This window comes from Ixodes scapularis, unplaced genomic scaffold (genome assembly GCF_016920785.2).
Source record: "Ixodes scapularis isolate PalLabHiFi unplaced genomic scaffold, ASM1692078v2 PGA_scaffold1__304_contigs__length_218370807, whole genome shotgun sequence".
Lineage (NCBI taxonomy): Eukaryota > Metazoa > Arthropoda > Arachnida > Ixodida > Ixodidae > Ixodes > Ixodes scapularis.
Window position 1 is genome coordinate 212,545,194 of NW_024609846.1, and position 27,900 is coordinate 212,573,093.

General features: G+C 46.3%; 1 protein-coding gene and 1 pseudogene across 1 annotated transcript; both read left to right on the forward strand.

Annotated features, from left to right (window-relative positions):
* Positions 1-1,770: 1,770 nt before the first annotated feature.
* On the forward strand, positions 1,771-16,245 carry LOC120850680. The gene is made up of 3 exons (XM_040223292.1): positions 1,771-1,774; positions 1,860-2,696; positions 16,043-16,245. The coding sequence occupies exons 1-3, from the start codon at positions 1,771-1,773 to the stop codon at positions 16,243-16,245; spliced, it is 1,044 nt and encodes a 347-aa protein (XP_040079226.1).
* A 2,430-nt stretch (positions 16,246-18,675) lies between these two features.
* LOC115309873 lies at positions 18,676-19,520 on the forward strand (annotated as a pseudogene).
* The last annotated feature ends 8,380 nt before the right edge of the window (positions 19,521-27,900 follow it).

Sequence of the window (27,900 nt, forward strand, 5' to 3'; positions counted from 1 at the left end):
TATCATCAGAGTGCTCGTCTGGACAGATTTGTCACACACCTTTGCTCCGTCTTTCTGATTGGCTCGAGGGGGCTGTGGCGGTTGCCCTTTTCCAAGTTACAATGACACGAAATATAGGCAGCCCACACTTTTCAAAAAAGACTTAAAAAAAAGGAATAAATCCTACGAAAGAGAAAAATGTGCAGTTAATTTATGCCTACACCAAAACAGTTGTTCTTATAGCAAGTCGAATAGCTTTGAAGTAGCTGCCTGCAACGATTTATTCATCCCCACACTCAATAAAACGTCATCCTCGTAGCTGAAAGCAAGTGTGCTCTTCGCACTCACAAAAAAGGAAGAAAGGCGATCGATCGTAAAATCGTCGATTAGCACAACAGGTTAAAGATCGCAGGAGCTTCCTCGCTAAAAGTTGCTATGGTTATTCGGTGACGCAGGGCTGAAACAACTTCCCCTAGGCCCTAACGCGACGTATACCTTTCGCTTTAATTCTCAGACATTTCAACGCTCATTGAAGCTATAAAAATGCGAATGTTTTATGCTTGAAGTTATATCGTAAAATTGTTGATAATTGCAAGACATAAAGATCGCAGGAGCGCCCTCGCTAAACATTGCTGTGATTATGCAGTTTCCTAGGGCTGAAATAAATTACCCTAGGCCTTACATCCGACGCATACATTTCGCGTCGATTCTCAGACACTTATACGTTCAAACAAAGCTAAGATAATGCGAAAATCTTATGATAAAAGTACTCAAAGTTCTATCGATCCTCGAATACATCCCGGAATCCGAGCACCGGTACGGCGATACGGTTGATGCTGTCTCGCAGGTGTTAATATCCAGTTGATCCAGAGCGATCTTGCACAAAGAGGGTATAAAGTCTCATTTATTTCATATCTTCAGCGAGCACGAAGAAGCCCGAAGTCGTCGGAAAGCAGCTGCACATCACGGCTACCGCGCACCGAACAAACTCGCATCCGCCAGCTCTGGGCGCTGCCATCTTACGTTTGACGTCACGGCTCTTGGGGGGTCACGTGACGAGTGGTCACATTTGCTTACAACATTGCGGCCACCGGGGGGCAGGGGGTGCCACTTCCGAACCTCCGGTTAATCACTCTACCCCTCTACCTCGTTGGTCGTGTCGCTACTCTGACAGCTCCGCTGCCATATACAGTGGCTCTAGCGCACACCAGTTCGGAGCACGTGGAGCGAAAGCTCGTGCTGCGGGGCCCAGGATCCTCAACTCAATCCCCACCCCTGCCTGTTTCGATCTGGATGAGCATCGTACCGGCGTGCGGTCGTGAATCACTACTGCGTGATGCACGTTAAAGACCCCAGGTTAGCGGCTGTACTGCACTGGATATATTGCTCATCTACTGCGAGTGGTTCGTCGCACTTTGAAATGGCTGATAAACTACACGCTGTACAAATATCCACACAACCCAAATATTAGTTCAGGTGCAGCTCCTCTCATGTATTTCCAATTTAGCAAAGCGACCGCGGAGGTCGCCTCGTCTCTATCGGTGAACTCTTAACCGGTCAACCACTATAGTTTCCCGAATTTATGACATCTGGCGCCTTTGAACTGATTCTTTTGAGATACTTGCAGCTTGCAGTAACAAAAACATGTTGTTTGCGTGATATTTTTGGACAGTTTTTATAATGAAGCAAGTTTTTTTCTGGCATGCCACTAACAAAGTATATTAATGGCCTTTAACGTGCCTCGCAAATGGAAGAAATAATATGTTGTACAATGCGTACTGATGTGCTAGTATGTGTATGCCCGTTCCTATAGTGTAGACTACAGTAAGAAATTATTTTATTTATGTAATAAAAATTATCTTTATTTTTTTCCTCTGCAGGTGGCGGTAAAGGGGCGACGTTGATTGCAGTGCATACAGTCTTGCTGGCTTATTTTGACAAGTACAGAGGAGTCGCAAGTGGTATTCGGTACGCGGGGGCAACCTGCTCTGGCTTAATTTTCCCGAAGCTCGTGGTCTTCTTAGAGAGAGAATACGGTTTTCGAGGGATGCTTTTGATCGTAGGAGCAATATTAATAAACGCGACTGCTTTCATTTTTCTGTTTGAAGAACCGCCCTGTTTTAGACAACCACAACTAAATAAAGACAACGCTATCTCGAACAACGAGGGCGATTCCGGTCAGTCTCAAGGTCAACGTCAGCCTACACCGAAGGGCACTGAAGGGGTGTTACAGGAATCACACTCCGTATTCCAGATCATCGCTGTTTTCCGTAGACCCATGTTCTTTATTGTCGTTCTGGCAGGGCTGAGTGTTACTTACACGCAGAACATATTTCTTTCAACCATAGTAGACTATGCCATGGCCAGAGGAATGTCTCTGGATGCCGCCTCCTCCATCATTGTCTACACTTCCCTTACTGATTTTCTCGGAGCCATGGGACTTCCTTTACTGGCCGACAGAAAGTTTTTGCGACGCAGTACGCTGGTCATGTTTTGCTACGCAATGCTCGGACTTTCCGCGATTCTTTATCCCATTGTCACCCCGGTTCCACTTTTTGTGCTGGTGTCGCTCCTCCTGGCAATGGTCGAAGCTACGCTCATGACCATGAGTACTGTGATTGCGGCGGATTATCTCGGCGTGGAAAAGGTTCCAATTTTTATCGCAGCAACTGGACTTGCAGTGATCCCGTTTTATTTTTGGAACCCTCGGATTGTGGGTAAGTGGTGACAACTGAAACATTCATATGTGAGAGTTTATTGATTAGCCAAATATTGAAACAACACCGAAGGCTAGATTAAGCGGCGTCGGGCTGCGGCTTAGATACATCTAAGGGCCGGTTGCACCAACGCCGCTTATCTTAACCCAAAGCGGCGCTTTCCTAAGCCGGCTTAGCGCCCTAAACCGAGCTTAGGTAAGCACGGGTTTAAATTCCAGTTGCACCAACGTTAAGCCGGCTTTACAGACGCGCCCCTAGCTAAACGCTGGATTTGCGTAGGGAATGTAGGGACAAACAGAGCAAACTAGGGAACGCTCAGAGCGACGAATACGATTGGCGGAGAGGAATCACGTGATGTAAACAAAAAAAAAAGAAAGAAAAACTGCCGTAGTAGTCGTCGTCGTCGTCTGCTTTTCGCTGTATTTCTTCGGTGAGTAACAAATTAAAGGTCTCCAAATTCAATCATTTTTTCGTTTAACTTTCAATAACAGAAGTCAAAGCTTCAAATAAACACGAATGCTCTTTACATCTGTGATTGTGTGTTTAATATCGGTTGATAACAGGATATTTTGACAGTGGTAGTAGTTTTCGTGCTCACATTTTGAGGCGAAGGAGCCATTGGGGGCGCCAAAACTCACCGAACGCGAGAAGGACACTCTACTCACTACATCGCTGAAGACAAAACATCATGGATATAAGTAGGCAGGTAAGATGACTACTAAAACCAAGTCAAGCCTGAGACCGATGAAGTTCAAAACAGTGACGAACTCGCCACGGCAGCTGCGAAAATGCCCGGAAATCGTCGAATAGAAGTCGTCGAGAGGTCAGGTCACGAGACCTTGCATCGACGGTACTCGTTGCTATCAGCAAGGTGAAAGAACAGCACTGTACCGTCGTTGAACATCCGCTGCAGCCTCAAACGGACTTCAGTTTCACACTGTCGAGTTCAGAAAAAAAAACAAAAAAAACTTCCACTAGTACATCACATCGCGCCGATAAGAACGGTCATCTCTTCGCATCACCTGCCCCAGCCTGCCCCGATACAGCAATGAACGAATCTAACATAGTAGTCGTTACGATTTGTCGTCGCCACGAATGAAAGATATAAAGCAAAATATTCCTAAAAAATCGCGATCACCAAAAAAGTTACGGAGGACAGAACAAGGCGCAACTTTCAACTGAATTTTATTGAAAACGTGTTCCGGTATATAGTCTCAACCATCGTCACAATGACAACAAACGACAAAAGTAAAAGGAAAACACCATCACAGAGCACAACTCGGAAACAACAGTATCTCGTTCTCGGGAAACGAATGAAAGATATAAAGCAAAGTATATATAAAAAAAAATGCGATCACCAAAAAAGTTACAGTTACGGAACGATACAGTTTTCTGAAGCCAAGATTCTACTCGCGAGATAAGGAAAATTCACTGAAGATTGTCTCAAAACTCAGAAAACGAAAGAAATTGAATTTTCGCTGTTTTATTACTTAAAAGCGCCGCAATCTAATGCAAACGGCAGAGGTGTCGACAATCAGCTGATCGCCGAGATCATGTACTGCCACTATTCAACGCGCTGATCAGATTGAAGGATATGCGCTGCAAGTGTAAATAAACAAGGTGGTAAATAACAATACGTTACAGCTATGCGAAAATTAGTAAGTACATACGAATAAGCTCGTTGACAGAAGAACCAACGGGAATACAGACGTGAGCCCCACAGCTCCGTACGTTTCTCGGTTAGGGCTAACACGCCCTGAAAGTGGAGAGCCAACTTGAAAACAGGGGTCGATAAACACTTCACGCGACAATATTTTGAATCCTTGTCACAATCGAAAGTCATTTTGTCGAGACTTTCACGCTGATGTAGCCTAAAACACTTTGCACAACCAATTTCGTCCACCGCGTCGACCGTGACAAACCAGCCGCCATGTTTTTAATCCAGGATTAAGAAACAACCAGAAGCAAAGCGCCCAATGTTGGGCGCTTAAGTTAAGCGTAGTTTAGTGCTAGGTTTAGCGATAAGCGAGTTTGGTGCAACCGAACGAAACCGAAACTAAGCTTAAGTTCCCGGCTAAGCTCCGCTTTGCGCTAAGCGACGTTGGTGCAACCGGCCCTAAGGAGATTAGTGGTTGCACATATATTTGAACAATCCTTTGCGTACTATTTTTATGCCACCAACTGACGGGGGCGACATGATGATGATCCGGTTTAGGTGCCCACGATTTGACAGATGTCTTTACTCCGTTTTATCTGAGGTTCCGAGCGGGGCCATAAGGAATAATTGCAACACAAGTACAAACTCACAGACTAAAAAACGTCATGTCACGACAGATTTTTTCTGCTTCATGTTATCATTTGGCGGTAACACACGCCCATAAACACAAAAAAATGCCGTGATCTAGCGCGTTCCATGCAGGTCGATTGGTCCCTTTGTCTAGAAGCGCTGAGCGCTTGAACTTTAGATAAAACGGAGTATCGTGCCGTGTTTTTGCTGTATAATCTAAATATAAAACGAGTGCCTCGAAACGGCTCGGATCGAGTGAAGATGTAGACAAACGAAAAGAAAGATTCACGCGAGCGACACAGGTTATGTTCGAACGGAATAGAATTCATCGTAGCATTGCCATTTTCAAAGGCGCGCGGACAATGAGCTGTGGTTGGCTGCATTCGTGCACGCGCGCTGCTTTGGCATCACCATGGTGCGCGCGTAATTCGAACGTGCGCGTGCTTTCACCGAAGCGGTTATCTGTAGCCAGTAGGACAAACGAAGAATGTGGAAAGTTTGTTTTGTCGACGTTCACGAAGCTTTTCGTGACATTTAGAACTAATTCACTTAACGTTTCGACTTAACGGGCCTCCCGCGACCAATCAACGATTGTGGCATTACCATAATTCGAATATTGCCATCTTAATATATCGATATAAGCATAATGCAAATTGAATAACATCCTTGGTAACCGGATTTCCCTGTTCGGAAGCGAACATATCACATCACATTCGCTTCGCGCATTACGGCATGCTTAATTATGGTATGCACAACTGATGTAGGTATATAACAGACGCGTGCTGCGTGCTTCCCTGGCTACCAGGAAAGTCTCGTACCCGGAAGGGCGTAGGGTTTACTCAGAAATGATATGTGTAGCATTATATTTCCCGCATTATACTTCTGTGCCCTTTAAGACCTAGCGCAGCCACTCAAGCTGCACCAAAAATGCATCGTCACCGCGCTCGTGCTTTTGTGCATTTTCTAGCACCGGCTCAATAAATAAAACAAAAAAAAAAAAACTAGGATTACGCCCTATTCCCTGCGCGTGAATGGTTTAGCAGGTGATAGCAAAGGAACAAGGGCGAGGAGCGCCGTGGCGATTCACTCATGGCGCTGTTTGATTTTCTACATCGGTTCGTAGCGTTGACTACGGTCGGACTTAATAGGGAGTTTTAGGGAACCGTTCTTGCACATCCGATACGGTCCGATGGGCCCTCCGGTGCGAACATCGTGCATACGAGTCTTCTTTTGTAGCGCATAAGCAGTTCGTTCCGGATTTCCTATCGTATCGTATCGGATGGGCAAAAACAGGTCCCTAAAACTCCCTACTGAGAAATGGAGAGTACCAGTAGCATGGCTCACGCATGGTCAGTATAAAACCGGACGCATCAAGTAGCATATTTTGTTTTCCTTGCAAGTCATCGTGCAAGGCGATGTAAATGAAAGAAGAGAGGGTTGCATGAAGCATCAAGTCCAGTTCTTCGGCCTGAAATTTAAAATAATGTTATCATTACTTCAAAGTGCCACAGCAGTTTGGCGCACACGAATATGACACATACTATATTATAAATAGAAGATTTGAAAGGAACTTATTAAGGTAACGTAAAAGGAAAGTAGGCCGAAGAATGTCAATCGCACTAATTTTTTAAAGCTTAATTATATCGAAACTTGATTACAGACACGTATTGGCGACTCCAGCAAAATCGAGGCCGCTTGGCGGCAACGCCGAGGAGCTCAGGAGAGTGGTTCGTTTCGACTTTGTGGTCTGCTATCGCTGCTTGGTTCTCGTAGGCAGCATAAAAACAAACATCGTTTCCAGTAATTATTTTTACGCTTCGGCCGTGTCATTCCTGCGCACTGACTACAAGGAGTTTTCTACCATCGGAAAATCGCTATGCTTTCTTATGTAACACCGATTTTACGTTACAGTGCAAAAAATGTATGGTGGTACGCGTGCTGAATGACGAAAACCACCTCTTCTTGTTCGCCATTTTGCCTGACACTCGCGTCCTCTATAGCTCGCTGGAGTCGCAAATAGTCCTGTCTGTGCTTTCTTCGTTGTCGGAGTCTCGTTCAAATACGGGAGGAAAAAAAAGTCTCGTCCGAATCGGTCGTGTTAATATCGACAATAGTGGGAAAATCGCGGAGTCGGTATACGGAGGAAGGGGAATGTCGCCGTATAAAAACCTGACGTTTTGTTTTATTATTTCAACTTTTGCTCATTAGCCTTATCCAGTTTACTATTGTGCCGATACCTAATTGAAACATTGCTTTTCGTTGGCACCGCCCAAATTTTATTGTCGCTATTTCCTATTCTTCTCTCGTATTCACCCTATGCAGTTTTTTTTTTTGCATCGATTAATTTTTAGTGTACTTTGTGAAAGATAATGAGCGTATTTTAGCATTAGATATACATTAGACCAATAAAAATTGGTCTAATCTATCAAATTAGATTTCTATCAAAATCTAATTCGTGCATATTTTTCGACAGGTTTCTTTAGGGATACGTTGGGGTCTTACGACAACCTCTACAGAGTGATTGGAGGAATTAACTTTTTCATGGCCCTCATCTTTTGTTGTGTGCTCCTGTGGGAGCATAGGAGTAGAAAAGGATGGACATCCTTGAATTAGTGGGGCTTTACCCCAGTAGTGTGAGGAACCATCTCCCCAAAATAAAAGAGCTGTTGGTTATATCACAGATATGTCGATCATTCCTAGAGGAGAGCCAGGGATGGGCAGTATTTTATATACAAGTATCTAAAATACCTTGAGTACTTGATGTTTTGTATTTAATTACAAATAAGAGAACTTATTTGTTAAGTCATTAGTTAAGTTAAAACGTATTTAAAATACGGCCCAAATACAAGGTAGAGGGCTGCACTTCGCATCGCACTGGGAGTGTGTGCAAACAGCATGAAACTTCACATGTTTTGCGCGAAAATAAACATAAAGAAGAGCAAGGAACGAACGAGATAGGTGATCAAATAAAATAATTTTTTTATTGACATCACACAGATGCTGGGGGCGCAGACAAAAAGCTTATTAAAGGCTGTGTTATAACTTAAATGTCATAGCTTGAAAGGGGTGTCATAACTTAAATAGATGATTACATGAAAGGTACAACATAATATTGCGAATAAAATAGAATTGTGACACAACGAGAGATTAGACAACATAATAATGATTTACAAGTTCTCACAATTATGAGAACAAAACACGATGGTAACAATAGCAATAACAGACAACACAATGATCTACATATGTTAATAAGCACTAGATTATTTTGAAAAATCGGCACGTTAAGAATAATAACTTTTTGCTCTGTAAGTGCGATAATTCTAAAATAAACATATTGTGTTGCGTAATGCTCGAATTGTACGGTTGTAATAGCGTAGCGGTGTATACCTGAGGCAGTGAAGCCTGTCAGTCGTTTCAAAAACTGGTTGTTTGTGAGCATCATATGATACTTTAGCCGTTTCTAATGGCTCGTTTCTAAATTACGTTTAGTTCGTGTATGTTAAAGATAGTCATCGTCCAGACCAAAAAATAATGACGTATGACAGACAGGAATATAAAATTATACAAGATTTTTTTTATACATTGCGGCGTAAAAAAGGAGAAGAAATTTGGATAGTATACTTACAATTTGTTTTTCTTAATGACGTGCTGATTTCATGAGAAATGTTCTTCGAAAAGTACTCCGAGGCTTCCTACTAATGAATAAATGTTAATAGGGGCTAAAGTGACTTAATGTTCAACATTGGGAACACGAGAAACTTTATTTTGTGGTCAGAAGGGTACTCTATAGGTTTTGTTTGTGTTAAATCTTGGCGAATGCGACATGGTCCAACTGTGGAGCAAGTGCAAACAATGGGAAAAAAAATACTCTGGCGTCATTGGCGTTGTTAATGTCAAATGTAGGACTAGGATCAATTAAAACAACGTCATTCATATAAAGTATAAAGAGCGTAGGTGGAGCGCTAAAGTTACCACTCGTGCAGCAGGAGCAAGGCTATCGAAGCAATAATTCGCCCGAGTGTTTTTTACGTCTTCTTACTCATCCGATTTTTCGCAGCGCAGCCCTGTGCGTGTTGCACGAAATGGTAACTTTAGCGCACTACTGCCCCGTACGAAAATGTCAGATCGGAGCAGTTCTAGTTCGGATCCGCGCGGAGCCGTGCGGTTCCAAAATTGTGGACAATTTAGATCAGCGCGGATCCGATCTGGTACCGCGCGGTTCTGGGTGTAACTAGTGCCACTAACCATGGTACGCTTCAGAGTAACGACACTTGGGCATATTGTGGTTTAAAATCATGGTTGTCAGTTATCTGAAGCTTTATCTGAAATCACAGGAAACGCTTTTCCGTCCTCCACAAATGTTTAAACAGTTCGCGACAAAGCAAAGCAAATATTACATGAGCTTCCTAACACCGAGTCTAATGCTCAGGAAGTCGCACTATTGAATAATGACGATCGGCAGTTGCGTCTGCTCTGAACAATCCCAAAAAAGGCAGCGCCCACAGCAATGTCGGCGAACGGAGTGCCAATACTCTAAGCGCAGCTCATTTAGTGGCTCTAGGTGTAACCAGTCAGATCCAGTGAGACACAACGACCTGGGTGGATTCTATCCGTTCTCCTCGGTTTCAGTAGGGTCTGCTCCTAGCCAGCGCGCGGGCACATGCGTGGCTGGAGGAGGAGGGGTGGGGAGTTGGCGGGGACCCGTACGAAAATGTCAGCTACAGGACTGAATGAAAAATTCCGGTTCCGCCTAGACCCACAATTGGGGCACCAAATTGTATCCATCCTGGAACCGCGCATTTCCAGCTCTAATTTTAGACCCAGGCGGTGCACCGTCGGAATTCCCGCTGCGCTCACCCCTGGACTCTACAAAAGAATTTCGTGCTATGCCCTTAGCCGTTACAACCGAGAGATCGTGGCGATTTCAGACCCAGGCGGACTGTGTCTGAAATAGCGACGATCTCTCGCTTGTAACGGCTAAGGGCGTCGCGCAAAATACTTTTGTAGAGTCCAGGAGGGAGCGCAGCGGTAATATCCGGCGGCCACCCGGTCGTCCAGGCGTCGTCACAAAACACGGTGCACGGAACACACACACAGCACGCACAAGCACAGTATCAAGTGTTGAGCGCATCCGGAAGTTCCGGCGGGCAAGAGGTATCCGAGTTGTCCAAGAATTGTCACCAAGCACACCAGCGCATCCAGATGCCGAGCCAAACTGCAATGGGTCGGCAGGTTCACAGTGTATAAATATTCAAAGCCGAGGTCAGTGGGTATCCATCCAGGGTAACAATAGGTGCGTCAGTATCCGTGCGCCCGCAGCGCGCACATCGCCGCCGGGTGAGCGGCGACCGACAGTCCGACGGGAGCGGAGAAGAACCTAAACTCTCGAAGCGCGGCAGCCGACTGCAACAGACAATGCAAGGCGCGCGTCGTCACCAAACACGGTGCACGGAACACACACACAGCACGCACAAGCACAGTATCCAGTGTTGAGTGCATCGGGAAGTTCCGGCGGGCAAGCGGTATCCGAGTTGTCCAAGAATTGTCACCAAGCACACCAGCGCATCCAGATGCCGAGCCAAACTGCAATGGGTCGGCAGGTTCACAGTGTATAAATATTCAAAGCCGAGGTCAGTGGGTATCCATCCAGGGTAACAATAGGTGCGTCAGTATCCGTGCGCCCGCAGCGCGCACGTCGCCGCCGGGTGAGCGGCGACCGACAGTCCGACGGGAGCGGAGAAGAACCTAAACTCTCGAAGCGCGGCAGCCGACTGCAACAGACAATGCAAGGCGCGCGTCGTCACCAAACACGGTGCACGGAACACACACACAGCACGCACAAGCACAGTATCCAGTGTTGAGTGCATCGGGAAGTTCCGGCGGGCAAGCGGTATCCGAGTTGTCCAAGAATTGTCACCAAGCACACCAGCGCATCCAGATGCCGAGCCAAACTGCAATGGGTCGGCAGGTTCACAGTGTATAAATATTCAAAGCCGAGGTCAGTGGGTATCCATCCAGGGTAACAATAGGTGCGTCAGTATCCGTGCGCCCGCAGCGCGCACGTCGCCGCCGGGTGAGCGGCGACCGACAGTCCGACGGGAGCGGAGAAGAACCTAAACTCTCGAAGCGCGGCAGCCGACTGCAACAGACAATGCAAGGCGCGCGTCGTCACCAAACACGGTGCACGGAACACACACACAGCACGCACAAGCACAGTATCCAGTGTTGAGTGCATCGGGAAGTTCCGGCGGGCAAGCGGTATCCGAGTTGTCCAAGAATTGTCACCAAGCACACCAGCGCATCCAGATGCCGAGCCAAACTGCAATGGGTCGGCAGGTTCACAGTGTATAAATATTCAAAGCCGAGGTCAGTGGGTATCCATCCAGGGTAACAATAGGTGCGTCAGTATCCGTGCGCCCGCAGCGCGCACGTCGCCGCCGGGTGAGCGGCGACCGACAGTCCGACGGGAGCGGAGAAGAACCTAAACTCTCGAAGCGCGGCAGCCGACTGCAACAGACAATGCAAGGCGCGCGTCGTCACCAAACACGGTGCACGGAACACACACACAGCACGCACAAGCACAGTATCCAGTGTTGAGTGCATCGGGAAGTTCCGGCGGGCAAGCGGTATCCGATTTGTCCAAGTATTGTCACCAAGCACACCAGCGCCAGGCGCATCCAGATGCCAAGCCAAAGTTCAATGGGTCGGCATAGGGTGCCTTCATGTGCGCTTTGCTTAGGGTGGAGACATCTGGCCATTTTGTCCCACACGTTTATTTTTCCTTTTTGTTTAGAAGCGCATGAAAGAGCGGACCCTGCACGCGTTTGTGGCGCTAGCTGTGCTATGGTTACATTTTGATTTCGTCGATTTTTTTTTTATTTCACCCGTGAGCGCGCCCTGTCAGCATCGGGTACTACAAAGGGTGGCATCACCCTAAAGAGAAGGACACCGAGGCACCCTACGTCGGCAGCCTCACACTATATAAAGATTCAAAGCCGAGGTCAGTGGGTGTCCATCCAGGGAAACGATGGGAGCGTCAGTATCCGTGCGCCCTCAGCGCGAACGTCGCCACCGGGCGAACGCCGACCGACAGCCAGAAGAGAGCGAAGAAACTGAACTGACTAAACTGTCGATTGGAGAGCTTCCGCCGACTGCAACAGACAATAGACAAAGCGAGGCGCGCGTGCGGAGAACGCCCGCTCGCAGCGCCTGCGTAGCGGATACGCCTGTCCCTAACACGTGACCTGCGAGAAGCCGCGGAAATTCCCCGCCACCCCCCACCCTACCCTTCCCTCCCCTCCTGCAGTCACACATGTGCAGACTCTATTTGAACAAGAAGAGCGGATTGGATCCAGCGAACACCGTGCGATTCCAGTGCGTTCCGTCTCCCTGGATTCAACTGGTTACACCCAGCATCGCGCGTATCGGAACTGTCCACAAGTTTAGAATCCCGCGGATCCGAACTGGAACCGCTCCGATCTGACATTTTCGTACGGGGAACTTTCGCTCTCTTCCCCGCGGTCTCTCACAGCGACGTTCGCGCTGCTGGCGTACGGATACTGACGCGCCCATCGTTTCCCTGGATGGATACCCACTGACCTCGGCTTTGAAGCTTCATATCGTATATATGAAAATAATCCCTGGAGAAGGGGAACAAGAGGGACAAGGGACAAACATAAATCTCCAAACACAGCTAGGTGACTGGTGAGCGACCGAAAAAATCCGCCTGGTCCGGGTATCGAACCCGGGACCTCTCCATTACAAGTGGAGCGCTCTACCAACTGAGCTAACCAGGGGTTAGACGTCAGTAGAGCAAACGGGTTTTATCAGCTGCCACCAGTCTAACACCAACAAGGGTGAAGCTTGCAATTTAATGTTATAATTATAATGCAATTAAATGCAAAGGGGCAAGCGAGCTGGACAATAATTATGAAAATAATCCCTGGAGAAGGGGAACAAGAGGGACAAGGGACAAACATAAATCTCCAAACACAGCTAGGTGACTGGTGAGCGACCGAAAAAATCCGCCTGGTCCGGGTATCGAACCCGGGATCTCTCCATTAAAAGTGGAGCGCTCTACCAACTGGTGGCAGCTGATAAAACCCGTTTGCTCTACTGACGTCTAACCCCTGGTTAGCTCAGTTGGTAGAGCGCTCCACTTGTAATGGAGAGGTCCCGGGTTCGATACCCGGACCAAACGGATTTTTTCGGTCGCTCACCAGTCACCTAGCTGTGTTTGGAGATTTATGTTTGTCCCTTGTCCCTCTTGTTCCCCTTCTCCAGGGATTATTTTCATAATTATTGTCCAGCTCGCTTGCCCCTTTGCATTTAATTGCATTATAAATATCGTATATGAAGTTGCCGACCAATTTCACTTTGGCTCGGCATCTAGATGCACTTGGCGCTGGTGTGCTTGGTGACAATACTTGGAGAACTCGGATAGCCCTTGCCCGCCGGAACTACCTGATGCACTGAACACAAAATACTGTGCTTCTGCGTGCTGTGTGTGTGTTCAGTGCACCGTGTTCTGTGACGACGCCTGGACGACCATGTGCGCCGCCGGAATTCCCGCTGCGCTCACCACTGGACACTAAGAAAGTATTCCTCGCGATGCCCTTAGCCGTTACAAACAAGAGGTCGTACCGATTTCAGACCCAGGCTGTTCCACCTGGGTATAAAGTCGCGACGATTTTCGTAGAGTCAGTCCAAATGGTGAGCGCGGCAGGAATTCCCGGAGGGCACCGCCTGGATCTGAAATTGGGGCACCGGTTTGTATCTCAGTCGGTATGCGCGGAACCAGTGGCTCTACAGAACTGCTGGAAGCCAGCCGGTTCCGCCTGGATCTAAAATTGGCGCACCACTTTTTATCCCACTGGAACTGCGCGGTTCCACGCTGGATAAAAAGTTGTACATCAATTTCAGATCCAGGCGGAACCGTCATTTTTATTTCCGTCCAGTATCTCACGTTTTCGTTCGGGGCGCCTCCCAGGCACTCAAATTTATAAAATGTATTGATTTGTTGATTTATTAGTTTATGGTTTAGTGTTCCGAACTGAACCGTATGTCTATTTTGACGAATAAGAAAGTTAATTAACAAAATTTTAGATAATTTAACTTACCGTAATGATTTGCCCCCTTTATTATGTCGCCCTGACCGTACAACTCACCTGCGCAAACTGCATGTGTGTAACGTTCAAGGATTTTTTTTAACAAATCTATTAAGCTTAAAAATATACACCCTGTATATTTATATTAGGTGTTCCTCGAAACGCGCGTGAATTTGACCCTGTAAAAATTACCAATTCCATTGAAAACTAATTGATGTCGCATTGGCTTTCACCAAAGGGCCTTTTTAGAATAACATTAAACATAATCAGGGCTTGAATTAATTTTGACTAATTCAGTTTTTAATCAGTACACTGAAATATATAGTCTTTATCAGATACTTCCTCGGCATAACCGAAAACGACTCTATCGGCGCACTTCGCAAAAAAGTTTGTGGCACTCGGAAAATTTTTTGGCGTTCCGACGAAACACTTGAATCGGACGCGTCTCTAAGTTCTGGTTTCCCATCGGAGCGCATCTTTGCGCTAGGAGTCCTGCATATCTGTTTCCAAGGCAAGCAACTACCGTCTCCCTTGCCTCGCAGAAGAAAAGAAAGTATAGCGCGAGCCGGCGGAACGAACGATGTGGTGTTCGCGTGGCAATTTAAGAATAAGCTTTGATCCTCGGGTTTACCTCCATCACGAGAAAGAATGCGTGGCGGCATGTTAGTTGCACCCTTCGGCCACGGCGGAGCAGGAATTGCACTCGCGCGGAGATGCGCTCTGATAGAAAACGGAAACTTCAAAACGCGTCCAAATTTTGTCAATTTTTTTTTTTTTACAGCGGAGTTTTTAAGGGTTAGTTTTCCGAGTTTTGTGTCTGTGGACAAATAAAACTCTACATAACCCTCTGAACAGCTACCGCCATCTATAAGCGACGGTGGAAACCAGACAACCAGATTGCCGGTCGTCTGGTTGCCGCTGTTGGTCATAGACGGTGGCACATAGTACAGCTCCGCTGCTGTTCCTTTTTACCAGAGTGGAAGGGCTAAAAGTTTTTCAGAACTTCGTAAAATTTGTTCTGTGCCATATATTTTGAAAAGTGCGTTGATATGGTGATTTTCGATAATGCTGCAAAAGGTTTTAAATTGAAACCACATCCTTTGAATTTACTAATTAGAAGTTAACTACTCACAGGTAGTTATGAGCCTATTTATATAGCAAACGTTATTTACTTTTCTAAATGGGGCCTTAAGCAGAAACCATTTTTTTTTCTTTGCGATACTTACGTCCTGCAGGAGTGATTTGACACGCGTTCTGAAAAACAGGTTAGGCACCTCGCTTGACACCACGTGAACCGACGTGTCAGCGCGCAATGGAGGCTGAGTCATGGCCGTTATTCGTATTATTGTAATTAATTGTCATATTATGAAAGAAAGGATCGCTTTGTTGCGCACAGGTCTGGCGGTAGTGACTCAAAATTAAAAATGGCGGCATTGCGGGGTTAGCAACTGTTCGTTGAGTGATTCGAACGGGCTCCGCGCGTCTGCCTTGTTCGAGATAGGAACTCTAGTTCGAGGTATCTTCAGGTCTACGCACTGTCCCTCGATCAGAGCCAGTCAGAGCTCGGCGTTGTTCTGGCGTCACCACAACCCCCTGTGCAAGAAGCAGACGAACTTGCACTCGGCATAGACATCGGAACAGTTTGTTTCGAACGCTTTCGTTTTCTTTTTTGTTCCGGGGTGCGTGACGGCGCGTCTCCCCGCACGAACTCTTGGCATTGACAGTGTTACAATTGCATTCTGTCATGATGATGATGATGATTAACTCTATTTTCAAAAGGGTGGCGCCATGACCTCATTGGGGGAAGGGGGACATAGGTGTAGCACAGCGTCACTAGCTGATACCAAATCAGCCTTGTCATCGGCACGGCAGCAGCGCCGCTAGGGCATACTGTATATAAGGCCTCACGGCGCGTGCAATAAGCGTTGTTAACCTCGCTACTTGCGTACCAGCCACATGGTGCCAGAAGTACTTTATCGCCCGAGTGCCGCGGTTCGATGAAGCAGCCACCGAGCGACAGAAAGTAGGCGACAGCCACACCACCCGAGAGATGGCGTCTCCGCAACAGGCCATCGTGCTGCCCTTTACAACGCTGCTACAGCCCCCGAAACCCCTGGACACGTCGGGAGACCTGTGGTGGAACTGGACAACTTAGAATTGTGAGTTTCAACTGTTTTCTACGGCCACCCTGCTCAGCCATCAACCGAAAGAAGTCCAGGCGGTGACCCTGTTAATGATAATAGGGGAAGATGCAAGGAAGTCGTTCAGTGCGTTTACGTTTGTAAACTCAGAGGAGAGACAAGACGTGACAACTATCATTGAGCAGTTTGATAGCTCGTTACAACGAGTTTGTGTTTGGTACGAGGGACCATAAAGAAGGGAAACCTTTCAACGAATGGTTAACTGACATTTGTATTTTGGCTAACAACTGCGAGATAGGGGATGTCGAAGAACGTCTTCTTAGAAGTAGAATCATTCTGGGCGTTCGGGACAAGAAACTTCAGCAAAACCTCATCTCCGACAACCCGTCATATACCGAAGCACTGGAAAGATGCAGAGCCTGGGAACAAGGCGGAGAACGATGCAATACAATACAAAGCGGAGCAAAGGAACGCGAAAAAAAAAAATCCGCTTAGTGCAAGAAATCAGATCATCGTGCCAAAGTGTGGGTTTAAGAAGCACAGAACTAAAGTTTGCCCCGCATCCGGAAAGAAATGTAACAAGTGCGTAAGCCTTAATCACTTCGCGAACGTTTTGCAAGTCAAAGCGAAAAAGGGCCCCCGTACAGCAAGAAAGCGAGGTTGTGGCTAGCGATGGCGAGACATACTTCTCGAAAGCACTTACTGCTGGTGCTGTATCTCGCGAGGATCCATAGACGGCTGCGGTGATACTAGGAAACGTTCCCGTTCATTGCAAAATAGATACCGGAGCCAATTGTTGTGTCCTCTCCAGGGCCACACTAGGCAAAGTTACGACGAAGCCAACAGTAAAGTGCAACATCACCCTGAACACGTTTTTCGGTCATGCAGAAAATGCACCAGAAAGAATTTGCCTCGATCTACGTAATCAAGATAAGAAATGTGACGCTGGTTTTTTTTGTTGTACGCCAAGAGGTTCCAGCCACCTTGAGTGGCAGTGTTGCAGAACGCCTCGGACTGATTAATCGCGTTGCAGGTGTGAGCACCGCAGAGCTATACGGCGCAGCACAACCTTTTGAAGCAATTTTTCAAGGGCTCGGCTAGCTGAAGAGTGTGTTCTACGATATGAAGCTACAACCAGGATTCAAGGACACCGTCAAGGCAGCAAGACGAATACCTATGGCCCTCCAGGATAGAGTCAAGGCAGAGTTGGACCGCATGGAAGAGGATCAAGTCGTCACGAAGGTAAGCGAACCAACGGAATGGTCGAGTCACATGGTGGTCGTCGTAAAAAAAGATAAGGTCAGAATTTGCTTGGACCCATCTGATCTTAACAAACGTCTATTACGCGAACATTATCCCATGCCGTCGCTAGATGATGTAGCTCTACATCTGCACGGCGCCAAGTTTTTTTCGACATTGGATGCGTCATCGGGCTTCTGGCAAATACAGTTGTCAGAAGCAAGTTCGCACATCTTTATCATGAGCACTCCTTATGGAAGATACAGGTTTCTGCACTTGCCGTTCGGGATCTCCACAGCCCCAGAAGTATTCCAGCACGCAATGCACGTACGGTACCTAGGCCACAATTTGGCGACTGAAGGTCTGAGCCTAGACCCAGAACGAGCTGAGGACATCCTCGCTGTTCCGGAGCCCAAAGACTGTAAAGAATTACAAATATTTCTTGGCATGACGAACTTTGTCGCAAGATTCATACCAAATATGTCTGCTCTCTCAGCACCATTACCCGAGCTGTCGAAAAAAAAAATACCGCTTGGGTTTAGACTGAGTTCCAACGAAGCAGTGTTAAAACGCTCAGAGAGTCACTTATAAAGGCGCCGGTACTTGCGTATTTTGAGAAAGGTAAACCAGTCACGTTGTCAGTGGATGCCAGCGAAACCGGCGTCGGGGCGGTGATTATTCAGAACGGACATCCCATGCATTGCCTACTCATCACAATCCCTCACCGAGACTCAACGAAAATACGCCCAAATTAAAAAAGAGGCGCTCGCTATAGTACACGGATGCAGCAAGTTTAAAGATTATATTTTAGGGCACTCATCTGTGACTGTGGAATCGGATCATAAGCCACTGGAAGCACTATTCAGGAAACCCCTCTGGGACTGCCCGCTCCGCCTACAAAGAATGAGGCTAGTACTTTAGCGGTGCCCCATTACCGTGCAGTACAAGTGAGGGAAGGAACGTTTTCTGCGGAGGCGTTGTCAAGATTCCCAACTAAAACTGTGCTAAAAGACAAAAACGCCCAGGTTTAAGTAAACATCCTTTCCACGCTATCAGTCTCAGATGCACGGCTGCACGACATCCTCCAGGCGACAGAAAACGACGCGGCTTTCATCTAGCTCCGAGAATATGCATCAGCATCCTGGCCAGCTGAGAAACGAGACGTCCCGGAAGAACTTCGAACGTACTGGAACTACAGAGACGAGATGCACGTAGAAGATGGGCTGGTCTTCAGGAGTAACGAAGTGGTAATTCCAAAGGCCAAGAGGACAGAGGTTTTGAGACTTTTGCATGTTGCACATGAGGTGAAGCACAAATTAAGATGCGTGCCAGAGAAGTGATGTATTGGCCGACCATGTCATGAGACATTGAAGCTCTTGCAAAGTCATTTGAGGTCTGCACAAAGCATAAGCCCAGAAACGCAAGATTACCATTACTGAGCCATGAACTACCCAACCTACCGTGGCAGCTGGTGGGGCTAGACTTGTTCTACCACAACAATCGGACTTTTTTGATAATTGTTGACTTCTACTCTTTCTTTTTCGAGATAAAGGAACTGCAACAGTCCACGGCAGCTTCCGTGGTATCCGCCTGTTCAGAAGTCTTCGCTACTCATAGAATACCAGCCAAATTGTGCAGTGACAACGGGCCCCCTTCGATAGTTACAACTTCAAGAACTTTGTGAGTAAGATTCGAATAATTCACGTCGTGTCAAGTCCTAACCACCCTGGCTCCAACGGAATGGTGAGCGAGCCGTACAAGAGGCAAAGAAACTGCTGACGCGGTGCACCTACAACACCCTTGACTTCTGCAGCGGCCTTCTGGAATGGCGCAACAGCCCAAAGGATAACCTGCTCAAGTCACCAGTACAGAGGCTAATGGGTCGTCAGACACGCTCACTGCTTCCGGTTCCGAACTGCTGCCTGGAACCTGCCATCGTACCGCCAAAGCAGGTGCACAGACGACTACAAAAGATCCGCAGCATGCAGCCGACCTTCTACAACAGAACAAAGACGCTTCCGGAACTACAAGATGGTCAGCAGGTGTCTAAATTTGACACCATTTCACGCACGTGGGCTCCAGCAGTCGTCATTAGGCGTGCGGGGCCTCTTCGCTCCTTTGTGATCAAAACCGATGACGGGTGTGTGCTACGCTAAACGAGAGAGCACCTGCGCGGGTTGCCACCTCGGCAGCCGCACCTCATCACCACGGTGGCTTCTGAATTGCCGCCGCGGCAACAGCAACCGGTCACCACTGCGGCTGCTGAATCCACTGGGCGCTAGGTCAGGGAAGAACCCTCAACGGGAGCACCACCATCACAAGACCTTCCAACCCAGGAGCTCAGGAGGAGTTCAAGACAGTGGCGGAATCCCGTCAGATATCCAAGACCAGAACCTTAACCGCGATCATACAAGCGTAATGTCTTCTATTCCTTCATTTGTTTGTATATTTTTCTTCTCGGTTAAATTTTATTTTGTTTGAAAAATGGAAGATGTAGCACAGCGTCACTAGCTGATACAAAACCAGCCTTGTCATCGGTACGGCAGCTGTGCCGCTAGGACATACTGTATATAATGCCTCACGGTGCATGCAATAAACGTTGTTGACCTCGCTACTTGCGTACGAGCCACAATAGGTAGGAAAAGTTTCCATTCGGCGGTGCACTCCTGTCGAGCCCGTGAACTCCCATTAAGAGAGTGGCGTCTCCTTGGCCCTAAGGTCTGTTAACGTTTTAAAAGTTGCGCAAGGTGCGTCGATGCATGAGGCACATGCAATGTGTAGCCCTTGGGAAGATCATGGCGGCACAGTGCAGCATTGAGCAAACTCTCTGCCCTTTCACTGCGATGCATCCGCGGTGCCGTAGCACGTCGCCAAAGCCACGTCGCCTATTGGCGACGTTCTTTGGTAAAGCTGCACCGCGCCTACCTTTAGAGTACCGCGATTATAAACAATAAAAAGCCGGCGAATGTTTTTCAAAAACTTTGTTAAAGAATATTTTGAGACACATTTTTGTAGCGTAATTATCAATGTGAGGGAAATTGCCGAATTTTATAATGCCCGGAGCCATTCGCTATCTGTCGTGTGGTAAACGAAGGCAAGAGAAAGAGCAAACTGCGCCTGCGTTGTCAACCCCCGTCGTCTGCTGAGGTGAGCTCGGCCGCGCGCGCTGCATGCCGGTCGTGGGGTTCCTGCTATCTGCTGAAAAACAAGGCGTCGGTGGTGATCGTCGACGTGGTTGGCATGGTGGAAATTCATTGTCCTACGTAAAGGGCTATCCTTCACTGAATTCTCGTCTTGTGTCTTAATGATAACCCACCACATCCTAGAAGGTAAGATCCACCTACTCTTACGGCAATGTTGTGGAGGAACCCTAAAGACAGCAAAAACACTCGTGCCGTCGTATTTGTTTACTTCGACTACAGTGGTGCTTTCTTGGCATTTCTGTACTCGAACATCGCAAGGATGTTTGAGGACATGAGTGGCAAACTTTACCTAAAACTTTAACCTAAAGTAAACTGTAGGGGCGATGTTTGTAACCCCAGACAATTGCAGAAGGTTACGCGTGTCCCGGTCTTTTCAATGCCATGCAAGTGTCCGTTTAGCGCTGCAAAGACTATTTTGAGCAATTAAGAGAGTCGCTCTTTCCAGATTTATCAACGAACCTTTTTGCCTCATGCAGGTGAACTAAGAATCTGTAAGTGTGAGTGCTCTTGAACCGTTCTCAACTACATTTGGAGATTGATTCGAAATAAAAATGGTAAATTGTGTCGTTTGTAAAAGAAAAAAAAAATTATCGTTTTTGTTTGGTTTTGAACGAGACCGATTGATCCATTAATTAATCTATTAAAGGACGTCAATAATTGGGTTAACACTTTAAAGCGACGCCCGGTCCAAGTTATTAGAGTTGACGATATGTTGGTATACACAAGTATGGCGCAGAAAGCAAGGCGCAGTCCTGAGACTGGAAGATCGCAAATTCTTCAAAACCTAAGAAAAAAATTACAATGTGGTGCTTGCAGATTCGTTTATCGCCATAAATCGTTCACCAAGTGTACGCTTCTTCGGGTTAATACTGGTCTATGAAATTCTTTTTTATTAATTAATTACGCCAAAATTAGGGCCATTTTATTGTTAGTGACATTTTTTATTTATCCAGGAAGTATTGCACTAGGTTCGCATAAACAACACTTCAAGTTAAAGTCCTCATGCCTAGAGGCTCACCTCGTATACTCTTCGGACCACCGGCGTCACGACGTTTGTCGGTGGCTTCTGTTTATCCCTCCCCCCTTGTATCTCGACCACTTTTTTTGTTTTTCCTATCTTCTTTCGGAAGTTTTTAGAGCCGCAATGAAAGGCACCCACACCGCGCGGCCGACGGTTTCCCGCAGTCTCCGACGTCGCGCTGTTCACACTCCATCAATCTTTTCCGGAAAGCGCGGCGCCCTCAGTAGCCGCAGCAGTTCCCCTCCCCCCCCCCCCCCCCCCCCCCCCCCCCCCCCCCCCCCCCGGCATGTAGCCACTCAGTCGAAGCCCAAGTTTTAAGTCTCAGTCAGCCAAATCCACGACCGACACAAGCTACACCTGGAGCTCTTCGCGGTGGCGGGTCAGGCAACTAAGCAAGCAAGCAGGGAGGCCGTGGAGCTTTTGGAAAAATACCATTAATCTTTGTGGTATCCAGTAAACTACGACTACGAGATGCCTGCCGCTACCAACCAACCAGACTAGTGGCGTGTTTTCGGACATCCGCAAATACAGGGAGCGGATGTGTAGACTTTTGCGCACACGTATGTACAGGGTGTCGAGACTGGGGAGTTGCGGAGCTCCCCCTCCATCCTTGCATACACGCAGACACACACCTTCCGTTTCAACTATTTGCTCTACGTGATGATGAACCGTAAAATTGGCTCTTTTCGCGCGTTCCCCCCGCGCTCCTCTGATGGCGCCTGCCTCCGTGTCGCTACAAATGCTCTTCGGAAAACACTCCTACCCTATATTGGGGTTACCGCGTCCTGGGTCACGTTCAAGGTCGGGGTTACAATGCGCTACTGTATATAAGATGGTTATGATATGTTGAATGTAGGGTACATTGAATGAATGTTGCAAATAGATGCTTGAGTTCATTTTTTTTTTCTTTTTAGAACGTGGGTTTTGGGAACAGTGTGTATATTCACGGGCAGCTAAAGTAATTCGTGGCATAGCAAGTCCTGAGCATTTTATTATCGCACTGCAGCAAATGAAATTGCTGCATTCCCAATAAAATCACCGATGAACAAATCATTAAGCAAGAGGCGGGAACGTAATGAGACACGCCCGAATTTTTTAAAGCTTTAAGTCACTATATATATAGTTAAAGGCAGGCCACACAAGAGCTTGCAGATAGTAGGAAGCATTTGGGAAATAAACCACATTTATGTCTCAGAGCGTCCAGCAGAGGAAGAAGCTAAATTTCTTTGAAAATTACGAACTGACACCCCAGGCTTCTAGAAAGTTCTTGTTGAAATATGTAGTTGCGTGTTCAAAGTTTATTTTCTGCACATATCCTCCTCACAATGATTATTGTTTTGCAATAACATTCGTGTTCCAGTAAATCAAAGCAGGAAACCCACGTTCACATTCTGGCACTTGAGGCAGATACGACGATAGTGCCGCATATGGCCAGTGAAAATGGTTTAGTGCGTGCAGCCAGCGAGCTTCCGTTCAATATACTAAGTGTTTGAAAAAATATTTTTGAATATTTTAGTGGACAGAGAAAATAGACTGTACAAGTTACAAATAAATCGAGGCAAAATGACATCGATCCCACTTGAAAGCCTTTTCTGTACGAGGGTAGAAAGTTGGGCGAGCTGGTGATTCATAATGATTAAAAAGCGCTGTGTCTGTGTCTTCTTCTGTGTCCGTTGTCCTGTCACGCTTTTTAATCTTTTCGGTACAATTATAAAATGTTGCACCTTGAGTGTGTGGTCAATGGACGAAATGCGAATGAACAGTGTCATCTCGTAGCGTGATGAGAACTACGTCTTCCGTTTTGGTAGCGGCGTGAAAACGAAACAAGCGACCGGTCTGGCGTAGAATATATGTAAACAAGCAGCCGCGATCCTTGCGGGAACAAGGTAAAGGGATCACGAAACTTGCACGGAAGACGCGAATTGTCTTATTTCTTGCGGCACCGTTTTTCTAGAGGAAGTTCATTGACGTAGCACGCGGGATGGTTTGTTGACTGCTAGATTAAAAAATCCGTTGCTCGGCTGCACAAGAAGAGCCATTCAATGAGAAATAAGCATAGTTCGGGTGTTTGAAATACGTTTGGTGAGCACTGTACTTATATTAAAAAAGTCATTTTTTTTATATTTATACTTGTTTCTTTCCGTGTATTCTGACTACAAAATTGGCGATAACGCATAAAACACATGTGGATGTTCTCGTCTCGTGCATGACTCGAACCCATTGACAACCGCTGAAGTGAGTCCCAGTCCCTTCAAAACTTTTACCATGTTTGTTTGGGAATTATCATTTATTTGTGGTGCACGTTGTAGGATCAGCTTCCTTTTGTCTTCGTGCGAAAGGAGCTCGACGAATGTAGGCGAGACCAAGCCTGTAAAGGTGAAGCAAAATCATAATACAGCTTCGAAAATCTCAGCGCCCCAATCATAATTTAAGACGCGTATGGTTAACAATGAACAATCATATCAGAAAGCACGACAAAGTCCTTCATTTTAATGTGCACAAACAAACACACATATATCTAACGATTTATGACATGCAGGAAACAATCACGTTGGGTACCTGCAATTCCTACGCCTAATTTAGTGTCGGGAAACAAGGTTTGTAAACGACACTTGTATAATAAGCAGGATGGTATGATGATTAATTAATTGTGAGCGAAATGCAGAACGTAAAATACAACATACCTTGACGGCGTGCGTGTAAACTTCCAATTCCAAGCAGAGACGAAACTTTGCTGTTAGTTTTGTCAAGCGTCATTTTCTATTGCATCATGATCGCAAAAGCTCACACTTCAACCTTGACTGCGGTAAAAAGTGCCACGAAGCTGCCGACGCCAAGTGAAGCAACACCGGCGACGCACCCTTCATTTAGAGACTTTTTATGTTTTTGATTTTCATAGCAGGAGTTCAAATTTTGTTTTAGTTCGAAGGAACTCGGCGGGTACTTTTAAAAAGGCCATGTTTTACGAAACCGATAGCGAAATTAATTTTTTTCCTGTCAGAGTTGGACAAATCCTCATTTGTCCAACTCTGACAGTTCTGACGGCGTAACCTGTGCTTCACCGAGGTTAGGCCGTCAGAACAGTCAAACGGTTTACAGGTCTCTGCAACGCCTGAAAAAATATTGCCAAGCGTGTTTTTTTGCTTTACATGTACTTGGAAGTTTTCACCGACTAAAAGCTTTCACCACTAACAACTCCCTCTCCCACTGCCCCTTTCACCCTTCCTACCCTCGCAGAAAGAAATATTAACTAGCCTTGAGTCGGATGTATTCCTTTTACTGAGAAACAGTATCTGCTCGCGCCTTCGCGTCCTAAGAAATGGGAATGCCCTGCGACTTGGATGGCACGTTGGCCTGTCTTTTGTTCACGCTGGGTGATCGGAAGTCGAGGTGCTTTGTCTTCATTCCAAAAGGCACGCTCTAAAAAAAAAACAAGAAAAAAAACAACTGAAGTACAAACACAAATTACTTTTGGCAGGTTTTGGAAAACAAACAAACGAAGTTAAAACAATGAGCTATTAATTAACTCCACCAACTAAACCTAGTAAATGTTGCTGCAGGAGCAAATAATTAAATTAACATCACGATAGAGGTGTTTTTACGTCAACAACACACAAAGGAAAAGTTCCATTTCGCACTATAATTAGGGTTTGGAGTTTTCGGTTAAAACCAATAAAAACCGAAAAAGTTCGTAGAATCCATTTTCTAAAATTCAGTTTTAACCGGAAAAGGTCACTTTGACCTTCCAGTCGTACCGCAGAGCCGTGGCGAAAAAGTGGAACGACAGTGTCTATCGAAACGTGTTCGAATGTATGGGACATAGGCGTAGACTTCGGGCAGGGGGGGGGGAGGGGCATCGGGGCTCGTGCCCCCCCCCCCCCCCCCCCCCGGGCCCGCGCCGTGATCCTTACCGAGACGCTGTTTACGTGCCATGTAACGAGCTTCTAGTAGTGGCAGGTAAACAAAATAACGCCCACGTTGCCTTTATTGACAAAATACATGGGAAATGAAATCCCAGCGTGCTTTCGTTAGCGTCGATCCCCAGTTGTGACGAAAAGGTAACGTGCAGCACCCCCCCCCCCCCCCCCCTCCAGAGAACTTCTCAGCCTGCCCCCTCCAGGAAAATGGAAAGTCTACGCCGCTGGCATGGGATACACTGATGCCATCATGACGTTTTGGTTTAATGTGCGCATCATCGATCGGAAGGTGAAGTCCGAAATAACCCATGACTTCGCCATGTACGAGCGTGTTTTCAAACTCTTTGTAAGGAAGACTGACTTGATGCAAGCTCTGCGTGTTGTGATGTGCTTCAAAACGTCACACCGTGTCTCTTTTGGTGGTCACAATTGGTTGAATGGCCGATTTTGGCTCAGGCAGCGCTCGGTCTCATCAGCCTACCAGTGTACACTGTTAGCATTGAGAGGGCATTCTCGAAGCTCAGAGTCATATCAACAGGGAAGAAAAAGTGCGGATCAACGAGGAGAATCTGGGAAAGTACATGTGTGTGTACTATAATAAGATCACGTAATCCTGATGTACAGAAGTTGAAGTTCCATGTTTTTTGGGCATAGGCTTCATATATGACTTGTCTGTACTTCTGTGTGTTTTTTTCTGTTTTTCTTTTACAGTTGCACACATTTGCCAAATAAAGTGTCCATTCCTTTTTCAATGTATCTGTGCCATTATACTTTGAGTGATGACAAATAACTGAGCTACAAGGATCATCTGATGCGGTGTCCGTTGGTGTTTATTTTATATTCACCGAAAAAAGGCGATAAACTTTTGTGGGGATAAATATATGCCGAAAAAAAACGTACGCCGAATTTTGAAAAAATAGAAACCGAAAACGCGGAACCCTAACTATAATGTAAGAACGAGATAGTTACACAAAATCTCCGGGGGTACTCGCAAAAACACCTGATTGAAGGCAGATTATCTCAGGAAAGTAAACCAGTAGGGTGCAGCGCATTCAGCATTGATACAGAGGAATTTATGTTACTTTATGCCGCATCATGATCTCATGTTGAGTGTTAAAGAGAGCATATTTTGATCACAACGACAAAAAAGAGTTAAAAACTCAAAGCAGGATTTAAGATGAACATTTAGTCGAACTTTTGTTGTTATATGAATGTTTCACTTTTATCGGATGGCAGCACAAAGTTTTTGTACAGAGATCAGGGGTATGCATAGTGGCATACTCTTGACATTGCAAGGTGGCAAGCGTACTCAGCAATATTTTTCTAGGAAAAATCGAGCGCAAAAAATTCACTAGACATTTTTTTTTAAATATGTTGACGACTATATAGTATTGTTTGAGAGTATATATTTAAAACGCTCGTGACAGTACATCAGGCGTTCACTGAACAAGGTCTAGGCCTTTGGTTCACCTGTGAGACTCCAAAGGAGAACCACGTTCAGTTTTTATATCTCCTTCTATACATGGCTTGCACGTGACGTCATTCAAAGGGCGCTCCGATGACCACCAGAGAGGAGGTCGAGAAGAAGCTCCGCTCTTATCAGGGCCCCCTTTTGTGCCGCCCGGATTTGCCCCAGTCGTCGCTATTCTCCCCCCAGAAGATTATAGAAGATTAGCCCGTCACTCAAAATTCTTACAAAAGCAGCTTCCCTCTCCTCCTCTTACATGGAGGCCAAAAATATGCGACGTGACGTCAGTGCAACCTATGTATAAGTGGAGGAAGAGCATGTATGCTGGTATACCATCTTAGAACCGCGAAGGGTTTACTCCACTATCAGTCAGTACACTCAAAACTTATCAAGAAAGGCATAGCGTACTCCTGTATCAGATCAGTCTTAACAAAAACATGCATCCACTACAAGAACATTAGATTTTCGTCTCAGATTCAGAGGATAAATGACTTGGGATTCCCAGATTCATTCATTACGTCAGCCTGCGGTAAATTAATCAAGAACCTCAAGACTGTTCCAAGGGCTACGAGAGGTGACCTAGTTAGGAAAGAAACAAAGAGGTTTCTCTCATTCTGTATATCCACCGCATTTCACACGAACTAAAAGGGGCAGCATTAAGATATAAAGTAAATGCAGTTTTTCCTTTTTCTGCCCGTAACAAAATAAGTGTGCTCGACTGTGAACGCACGCGCAGGCAAAGACACTCAATCGAGCCGTAGTTATATGTAACGTATAACGCTGTATAAAGTTACAATCCTACTCAAGAGAAGCGGTCTACA

Excerpts from the sequence above, each read along its gene's own strand:
- LOC120850680 (XM_040223292.1), top strand. Across the intron at positions 2,697-16,042 it reads TTGGAACCCTCGGATTGTGG|CCACATGGTGCCAGAAGTAC; the intron begins GTAAGTGGTGAC and ends CTTGCGTACCAG.